General features: G+C 35.7%; 1 protein-coding gene across 2 annotated transcripts; it reads left to right on the forward strand.

Moving 5' to 3' along the window:
- Positions 1-4,279: 4,279 nt before the first annotated feature.
- LOC309486996 (uncharacterized protein) lies at positions 4,280-10,620 on the forward strand. Of its 2 annotated transcripts, XM_082154533.1 has the most exons (5): positions 4,280-4,353; positions 5,313-6,077; positions 6,257-6,664; positions 6,954-7,019; positions 10,510-10,620. In XM_082154533.1, the coding sequence occupies exons 2-5, from the start codon at positions 5,697-5,699 to the stop codon at positions 10,528-10,530; spliced, it is 876 nt and encodes a 291-aa protein (XP_082010659.1). In that variant the 5' UTR covers positions 4,280-4,353; positions 5,313-5,696; the 3' UTR covers positions 10,531-10,620. The 2 variants fall into 2 exon arrangements, with proteins under 2 accessions (XP_082010659.1, XP_082010658.1); XM_082154532.1 differs by lacking the exon at positions 10,510-10,620 and having other exon boundaries at positions 6,954-7,167.
- The last annotated feature ends 215 nt before the right edge of the window (positions 10,621-10,835 follow it).

A 10,835-nucleotide genomic window follows, 5' to 3' on the forward strand; every position in this document is an offset into this window, starting at 1 on the left:
TTTAGTTCTGGTGTGCAATACAATGAGAAATGTGCATAACTTATATGTTATTCTTAAGTGCACAACGTTAGATCGTTAGTGCAATGCAATGCAACAACACACGTTATCTCTTTAATGAACATGGGAATGATTTAGTTTTGGTCTGCAATGCAATGCAATGTAAAAATTGCACAACGTGTTGTTGTTTTATTCAGCCTACAGAAGACCTATTTTTGTGAATTAAAAAATGTATAATGCACACAGTTGGATCAGATGACAAGTAATGATATATGACCTACTGTAGAATATTTATATATGACCTACTGTAGAATAGTTAATTGAATATTGAATATAGAATATTCACTGTATGTTTTTATATACAGGAGACTGAGTGAAATATGTTGTTGTGAATTTATATAAAGTTACATTTAGATATTAACCATATTTAGCCCATTAGACATACAGCACCGTGTAATCATATGGATCCTCGATTAAATATCTGCTGTACTATTCACTATTGGTCGTCATACAGCTACAAAACAGTGTCCTACATAGCATTTTATGAAGACAAACGCAATTTATCCCTTTTCTAAAATTCCAAGGGCCATTTAGAAGAAAGAGACAATATTGTTGTTCACAAAAACATTATTTATCAACACCATTTATGAATTATGATGACTCCTGTAGATGACTCCCCTATGGCTTGCCACTCTTCTTTAACTGTTTTTCTATCCTCCTGTCAAAGTTCTTCTGCTCACTGATAAAAAAAAAATGAAACACTAAAAAAAATTAAAAAGGACATCCATGGTGAATTTGATCTTGTCAAATTCACACGCAGCAGGACTCACTGTTAAATTTTGTATAACATTCCTGAATCCTTAATTTTTTATCACAGTTGCTTTGGTACATTTCTCAGATCACTACTGAAATTCTCTAACTACTTTTGAACAAATTGCCAATGCTTTTTGCCAATTCATCAGTTCAGGACACATTTACTGTACGAAAAAAAGTGTAATAGAAATGTATTGAAAACATGCTTGACAGTTTATAGTCAACCATTTTGCATTTAATGACTTATGCAAGGAACTAATGGCTAGATGTTTTGAGTATGACAATTGAACAGAGAAATAGTATAATAGGTCTATATTTTGATCAACATGACATAAAGAGTTGATAATGTAGGAAACAGCAGACAGTTGTACATTATCAATTGCATGAATGTACAGAAGCATTTGCAATTTGTATAAAATAATGAGAAATTGCTTTTATGATGTGCACAAGTGACAAGATGATGTGATTTCAGTTGTGATCTGAGAAATGCACCAAAGCAACTGAGATAAACTATAAGACTTATTGGAGACCCTGCAGAATCACTGTAGACCCCCTATAAGAGTCACAGACAAAAGAAAGTGTTACGAGAACACAAACTACCTTTTTAATTTGAGTTTTATATCTGTGGGTATTTCATAATAAAAAAACATTAAACATTAAAAAAATGTAAAAAGGACATCCATGGTGAATTTGATCTTGTCACAGAGTTTGTGAGTGTGCTGGCCAGAATGTATATCAGGTGAGTGTGGATTGCATCAATTTGCTCCTGATCTTCAAAGTACAACGGCACAGGCACTTGTTGGTGGAACACTTTTGTAAAAAGTGTCAAGACACTTTGATTTCTTTTGGCCACTGTCCATGCCGGTTAGAAATGTGTCCGAGTGCGGACTGCCTGGCTCTGATGTCATGCTGACGTAAGTCAAAAAATCTCTCGCGAGCGCAAGGCGCACGTGTCGGATTTTGCAGTCGAGCGCAGTTGCTCTCCACCGACTGCGCTGATCAAAAGCACGATGGGAAACGACTTGCTGACGACACAGCTTAATGCTCATTGGTTTAAACAACTGTGATGTATTGTTCTCTTTTAAAATGTTTGATTTTAAAACTCTAATATCAGGTTTTATGTGTATGTTATGTGTGAATATTCCCAAACTATCTGACAGTGCGATCTCTTTGGGTTATGCAATTTAATTTTTATAAAAAAAGAAAATAAATAAAAACACATAATATGTCTGTATTAAAGAAAAAAAATATTGATAAACATGTATTTGGAATGGAATTAAATAACAAGTACTTTGGGTGTCTTGTTCATTTAATTTATTTTCATATAAAAGCAACAGAACTCAGGGGCGCGGGAAGAGGTTTTAGGTTGGGGGTGCTGATTTTTTTTTGGGGGGGGGGGGGGGGCGTCACCACTTTTGAATGAGAAACAATATCAAGACTATAAAACTCGTCAAATCTCCGCGTATCACAACAAACGTATCAGTGAGAACACTTGTTCAAATAGCACACACTTAAACCTGACTGCACATCACATTTTTTACTTTATTGATTCTGCTTTTATTCGTAACGCAATGGACCGGTCAACGGGACATAAATTAATCCTTAAAGGATGGGACTGTATGGGACATTTGCACAAAAATAATAAATAACTTACCGTAGCCTATTTTATAAGTCGCTCCAGAGTCGCATATCAGTCAAAAAATGCGTCACGAGGAAGAAAAAACATATAGGCCTATAGCTTAAGTCGCACTGGACTAAGTCGCATTTTTTTAGAAATTTATTTCACAAAAAAAAAGAAAAAAACATGTTTCAGACAGTTCTCAGCTACGGACGTGAGCGCTCTAAAGCGGCACTAAACGAATGTTTTAAAACTTTCACAGAGACCTCAAACTGAAAGCACAAAGCCTGTCTTTAAATTTAATTTCGTTTTGTATTAATTGTATCTTAATTTTAATCGATGTTTCATCAAAAAAATTGTCTGGTTTTAATAAATAAGAAGGCTATTAGAAAATAGATTATCAGGACACGGAGGCGCTGGCGAACCTGGAGCTCGTCTCATAATGAACCGAAACTCAGCGTAGGCCTATAAGGTAGCCTATCGCATCACAGACCTGAGACATATAGATAGCTTGAAATGTCTACTTTTAAGCAGAACAATTCAAAACGAAAGAAAACAGACTGCGCTGCTTATGTAGGCCTAATTCGTATGAAATGTGCATTTCTCTCTGGCGCTGCGAAGATCGCGATTCGTCAACTTCGTGGCTATAGCCCACACTGACATAAAAAAAAAACTGTTTTATTAGTAAACAATTAAAATGTCTCCTGCTATATTTTACATATTTGCCTGTTCCTTACAAAACACTAACAGTGGGGTTTTTGACTGTTTTTTTTGTTTTTTTGCAGCTGCGGACAAATTCTTTCGACACACACACACCTACACTCTGCGCTTATGTTTTAAAAACATAATTTAACATATATAACAATTTTTAAATAGCCCACTTAAAGTGTTTATTACAAATAAATGACTAAATGCTAAAAATGAATACATTTTAATGAACTAACATATGCATTGCATTTACAATTCTGTGAAAACAGGGGGTGCTGCAGCACCCCCAGCACCCCCACTTCCCGCGTCCCTGACAGAACTTGAATTACATCCAGTTTATTAGCAACACTGCACGAGCGTGAATCCCGCGATATCCATCTTTGATCTCGCAATGGTCAGATCCACTACGAGACGAGAGATCTGTCCGGCTTGCCTGCGCTTTTTTCACTCCTCCTCTCACTGCAGCCGCCTACTCTCGCATACATTTCAGGCGAGGCAAGGCGCATCTCAAACAAGCCTAGAGTCTTTCCAGAAGAGGCCATCTCACGCAAGATAAAGACAGACAACAAAAGAAAAGTCAAAAGAAAATTAATTTTGAAAGTGAGTAGAGAAGACAAGGGGCAGCTAAACTTATACGTGGTTACTTAGCTAAATTTAAGCCAGACAGAACATCAACCTGACCGTCCAGAACTTTTTGTCTCTCGAAATAAATTATAGGCCATCCATTGATACATAGAAATGAATTGATATCTACCTAGCTCTATCAAGCTAATCGTTTATAAATAATAAATGTTGCATCACTGCATTTTTTTTTACAGTCTATGTTGCTAAACAACAATAACTTTAGCAGATTATTTAATATACCTCAATTCGTGTCGCTGTACAGGCTCCCCCTACTGGACGCATCAGGAACAGCAGGGGCGTAAAACTGCCTGGGGCGTAAAACTGCCTGGGGCGTAGATCTACCGGCTCCAGGTCTGCAGCCTCCCCATACTCCTTGTATCTTCACCATGATCTTCACAGCATCACTTGCGTGATCTGGATGTGATGTTATTATTACTTTTATAGAAGAATAAGCCAAACTTCCATGATCACACTCAGCACAAAGCTGTAACAATTAACTGTTGTTAGCTCTGAGATGGACGACGATCTTCAGCAGTTTCGAAAGGTCACGAGATGTTCCAGAAGAGGACATCATCCACATGAAAAGGGACAAGGTGAGTAATGTTTCATAGAAGATCTATCATGGGTCTACTAGCTTATAAATTATTGCTATTTTTAATGATGTAACCAAAGGTGTTGACATGTATCCTGGACAGTTGAGTGTATATGAGTAAGTTTGCACTCCCTTGCAAAAATAAGAGGGATCATTACAAATGCAATGATTTTATGTATGTGTTGTCCTGATAAGGCTGTTTTCTGTAACATAACATACTTGCATCTATTCCACAATAACCTAAATGAGACATAAAAGCATGTTAAAAAATGTGCATTCCTCTGGTTATGATGGTTGACTTCCTATATGATCAGTGGATGTATTTTTTGTGAGTTCATGAGGGCAGTAGATTGTTTTAGTTACAGTCCTAAAGGTCAGCATAAAAGCTTTAAATTTGATGGAAGCAGCTACAGGTAGCCAGTGGACAGGTACAAGTAAGGGTGTGACACAAACAACTATCACAGAGCATACAAGCAGTCATTGATCATCAACAAGCAACACATCAAAGTAACCAAAATGATCTTATGAACCCTTTCATTGGTATAATTCAGTTTTTAATTTGTTCATATTAATTATTAGGCATTGTTATTATGTATGTGGAATAGATGTAAACATATGTCAGTACAGTACTAAAGTACTGCTGTACTAAATTAAATTTTATATTTTTTTTGCAATTTTTGTAATCCCTCTTATTTTTTAAATGCTAAATATGTTGTAGATTCTGCAGGGGTGGCTAACAACATATTCACTCAACTGTAATTACCAGTAGCTACATGCTAGTTAGATTAACTATACCCTAAATGTTAATATTGATGAGCCCCATTTTTAGAACCAAGGTGGCATGTAGATAAAGAGATGTGACTTTAAATCTAGACTGTGTTATCATATTATGAGTTCATGAGTGCATTTATGTTCTTTCAAGAAACAATCTATAAAATTAAATCTTCTCTACACTTTCAGATTGACAAATCTGTGCTCTCTGTCATGACTGATGAGCAAATTGCAAAGTATATTAATTCATATGGTGACCGACTGGCTGTCCTCTCCTTCTGTCAACAAACAGCAGCCTGCTCAGATAAAGAATCTCTGTTACAGAATTTGAGAGATAAAATTGAAGCAAGGAAACTGGGATCAAAGTCAGCTAAAACTGTTAAACCATGTGTCTTCCCTAAGCAAAAAAATGTATTGGCAAGACACAAAAATGTATCTGCAGAAAAAAACTCAAGAAGAATTGAAATTGGATAGCTTCACTTCTGCCGTAATGGATACCAGCAAGTGAGGACCAGTAATGGTGGTGGCACTAGACATGTTACGGTTGAAAAAAAGACAACTGTTTCACAAATCATGGAAATGGGAAAACAACTTTTTTTCCCAAATGGGCAGTCACCAAAGGGTCCAGAAACAGACTTCACTTTTCATGTTTGTGATTTTAAAAGAAACCAAATACCCTTGGATAGCACTGTTGGATATCTGTACGAACAATCAAAACTCAAAATGTTAAGATTTTACATTTGCACTAAACAGGAGGTGTGCCTCATAGACATAGAATCTTTATCTGATGGAGAAAAAGAGGAATGTAATGAACACTCAACACTTGGATTAGACAGTGATACTGAGAGACCTGCTGAAAAACTGTTATCACATGGATGTGACAGTGATTCTGAGGATTCAATCTCACATTTATTGGATGATGGACTTTCATCAAAAAGAGACACCAAGAGGAAGGTTAGTAAAATCAATAAGACTTTGACTTTAAGTTATTTAAATGTATTTTTGGGCTTCATTTTTAAATACAGTGACAGAATTGTTGTAAATGTGTTTAATTTAGCTGAGTGGCTATTCATATAATTCATTTAGCTGAATGGCTGAGTTAATCATTGAATGTTATATTGCATGTTCTCCAGAGAACTACAGGAATGGAGGATGATCCTCAGAGTGGTTTGACTTTAGAGACCATGGGAGTAGAGACACACAGCACTTCACACAGCTTCCTTTCATCACCAAATGTTACCAAAAGAACATGCACAGTCCAAAGACTCACAAGCACCTCAAGTGACGAGGAGACTGATGAATTGTGGAATCAAAGTGTGCCGGAACTGAAGAGTCCACAGCATTCACATGATATACAACGAGGCTGTGAATTCGTTGACTTGACTGATCAGATTCCTCCACAACACAACAACATATTTGAAACCATCGGAGATGATGATAAGGAAGACACAGTTGAGTGGAATGAAGGTGATGAACTTGGACAAACAGATGAAGACCAAGCAATTGTGATGACATGGAATCTGAACGAAAACATCATACTGGTAAATGTGGTCCTAATGCACCAAATGTCTCAGTATAGATGAAAAAAGGAAATATTGGACTAAAAGCATTAAATGGTATTTATAAAATAACCTTAAAACTATAATGTATATCCTAATTATAATAGAAAATAAATCCAGGGGACAGTACATACAATGCTTTGTACATACAATCCCTAGCTTTGTGCTTCTCATTCATAGGCAACTTTTACATGATCTACAGTGACACTTTTTTATGTTTTTGCAACAATGTGTTTCACTTTCATGTTTTGCATGTTTATTGATCCTCCAGAATGCAGAGCTGAATGAAGCTGAAACTGAGGGACCATCACCACTCTCAAGTAATCCTGAACTGCTGGTAAGAGATTCAAAAATGTTGCATGTCATGTGGATGCCCTTTACATAATAGATCATCAGTCCTAATATACCTGCACTGTCAATTCAAAATTCACATAATTGCATATTTTTGTAAGATTTGACTTTTGTTTGTTTAGATTCTTTTTTTAAATGATTACACAATAAGGAACAAAGAATCTACAAAGGCTCTATAGATCATATACATAATCTATTAGAACAAACGGTAACACTTTACAATAAGGTTCATTAGTTAACATTAGTTAACTACCTTAGTTAACATGAACTAAGAATGAACTTAATTTATTAATATTAGTTGATATTAATTTCAACATTTACTAATATATTATTATTAACAGCTGAGATATCACAAGAGGAGATACTTAAAGCTATAAATACATTACAAAAATGGCAAGGCACCAGGAAGCGACGGTTTTCCAGCCGAATGGTACAAAATGTTTAAGAATGATTTAATAACAATTCTATATAAATCTTTGAATTGGACTCTAAGAGAAAACTCAATGCCATTGTCGTGGTCAGAGGCAATAATATCAGTTATCCCCAAACCAGGTAAAAACAGGGAATGCTGCGCTAATTATAGACCAATTTCAGTACTAAATATTGACTATAAAATATATACATCAATAATTTCTAGAAGAATAAATACCTTTGTATCAGAACTAATTGATGAAGATCAGACGGGGTTTATAACTGGGCGCCAGACACACGATAACATTCGGAAAACTTTGCATATCACAGAGAGGGCACAGAGAGAGAAAAGGAGTACAGTTATACTCAGTATAGATGCAGAAAAGGCATTTGACTGTGTCAATTGGAACTTTTTATATCAAGTCTTGGGAAAAATGGGGTTTAATGATAATTCAGTAGGAATGGTTAAAACACAAAGTCAGCCAACTGCCAGAATAAAAATAAATGGGAACCTTACAGACAAAATTAATTTACAAAGATCCACTAGACAGGGGTGTGGGCTCTCACCTACGCTCTTCTCAATTTGTATCGAACCTCTGGCGCAAGCAGTACGACAAAGTCAAGAAATCAAAGGAGTTATGATAAATGGAGTAGAGCACAAAATCGGGCTTTTTGCAGACGATGTGATAGCATTCCTAGAGGAACCAAACACATCACTGCCTAAATTGATGAATCTCTTAGAATCTTTTGGATATTTATCTGGATATAAAATAAACATTTCTAAAACCCAAGTTCTGAGATTTTATTATATACCTTCTGTAAACAAAAAAATCCTACAAATTTAATTGGGAAATGGAATCAATCAAGTACCTCGGAGTAGAAATAACACAAGACTTTTTGGATATCAAAAATAAAAATTATAAGCAAGTTCAAGACAATATATTAAAAGATATAGAGAGATGGACCACTTTACCCTTAGATTTTAGTTCCAGGATTGAAATAGTAAAAATGAATATTTTACCCAGATATTTATATTTATTCCAAGCACTTCCAGTAGAGGTCACTCAAATGCAATTTACAAATTGGGATAGAATAATATCCAGATTTATTTGGGAAAGTAAGAGGCCTCGGGTGAAGTATGGAACTCTTCAGTTACCCAAAGAGGAAGGAGGGATGGCATTACCAAAGTTAAGAGACTATTATTATGCGGCACAATTGAAATATGTATATGGTTGGTGTAATCCAAATTATGAAGGTAAATGGAAAGCGATCGAGATGGGGACAATGAAACAGCCAATTCAAAGCTTCCTGGGAGATAAAGACACATATGAACAAAACAAAAGCTGCCTAGATGTAATAACTAAACATACATTTAGTGTATGGTATAGAATACTTAAGAGATATAAACTCCAAAAACAGGCAGCAAAATTCAAATGGATAGCATACGATAATAAATTTATGCCGGCTAAATTAGACTACAATTATAAATACTGGATAACTAGGGGAATCACAGCATGGTGTGTTTTGGAGAACAATGGGAAGTTGGAGAGTTTCCAAAGTCTGACACGGAAATACCTATTAGACAAACAGGATTTTTTTCGTTATCTTCAAATGAGAGACTATTATAGGAGAGAGATTCAGGTGGATCCCTCCATAGAAGAGAGCGGTGTTGTTCAAATAATGGCAAAAGCTTACAAAGACAGTAGTATTAGGATCATATAAAGAATTAATAAAAAACGATAAACATACAACTCAAAGAGTAAAATTAAAATGGGAAAAAGAATTTAACATAGAAATTGAAGATATGGATTGGCTAGATATGTGGAAATTACATCATACAACAACCGGCTCTCGGACATGGAGGGAGTTTGCCTGGAAAAATCTGATACGATTTTTTATCACACCCAAATTAAAAAGTAAACAACTACAGAGGTGTGTTGGAGAGAATGTGGGGAGACAGACGCTGACCATTCACACATTTTCTGGAAATGTCCGAAACTTCCAGAAAATACTTGTAATGTCATGTGCCAAGTCTTGGGATATACAATTCCTTTGAAACCCGAGGTTTTATATTTGTGTAATTTTTGTGATGGTACTATTCATAAATGTGATGAATATTTGGTAAAAATAATGTTGATAGCAGCAAAAAAATCTATCACAAGGAAATGGGGGAAAGCTACAAAGAAAGCATCAAAGGAGCAATGGATAACTACAATTGAGGACATATTCCTAATGGAGAAATTGACATACAGACTGAGACTACAAGAACCACAATTGGAAAGGAAATGGGAAAAATGGTCACTGTACAAGCAAAGTAATTAACAATGATGTAAAACCCAGTCATGTTAATATTGTTATTGTTCTGGTTAAAAAGTTCAATAAAATATAAGTGAAAAAATAAAAAAAAAATTAAGCAATCATGGGCCTGTACCATGAAGGTAGCTGAACAAACTCAGGGTTACAGGATTAGTTTTGAGTTGACAAAACCAAACCGATGCAATCAGGCTTTATTGGTACCATGATGCAGCTCATCAACTTTCTCTGTCAACTCAGGCTTTGATCCTCAAGCTATCTTACTCCACGCGCGCGTGCACATAAAAGAGTGACGTCGACACTGAACAACCAATCGCGGGTAGAGCGAGAGCGATATATCTGTCCGCGGAGGAGCAAGAGATAATCATTAATAATTACGATGAATTTAAATATGTATTTCAAGCTCGAAACAATACGGTCTCTGCTGCCAAAGCAAGAGAAGACTGTTGGAGAAAGATTGCTGATTGTTAATGTGTAAGTTAAACAATTATACGTTCTATATTTATGTAAAATTATGTATATATGCATGTGTAGCCTTTATGTGTAATATAGCCTATAGCCTATTTTTATAATATATAAAAATGTGCATGTACTAAGAAAGATTCATTGATTTTTAGATGCAACCCCAACTCCAAATGTTCTTGGCAGCAGATAAAGGCAAAATATAAAAATATAATTCAAAGTGGTGACGAGTATTTACCACAACCTTTTATTACTTTTGTGAAAATGTTATCACAAACACTTGTTTGCAGCAAACAGAAATAAAGAGTTAAATTCAGAAAACCAGAATACACTGTGGCGGAGGAGTTAGCTCTGAGTAGGCAATAAGGGACGGCCGATTATGGATGGGATTACAGGTGCTGTACAATCTGACCCTGGTGCTGGCTCCTCACTGGGTACGTGTGCAATACATTACTACTTTTTTAAGTTTTAAATATGGCTGACTGTATGTTCTGCAGTAGAGGGAAATACAGTGTCCCTGTTGAAGCCAGCACACATACTGTACACTAGGGCTGTCAAAATTGCTCAAAAATGACGTTCGAATATTCCCTCTAAAAAACATACGAATATTCGAACT

This window comes from Leuciscus leuciscus (assembly GCF_965113295.1).
Source record: "Leuciscus leuciscus genome assembly, chromosome: 22".
Lineage (NCBI taxonomy): Eukaryota > Metazoa > Chordata > Actinopteri > Cypriniformes > Leuciscidae > Leuciscus > Leuciscus leuciscus.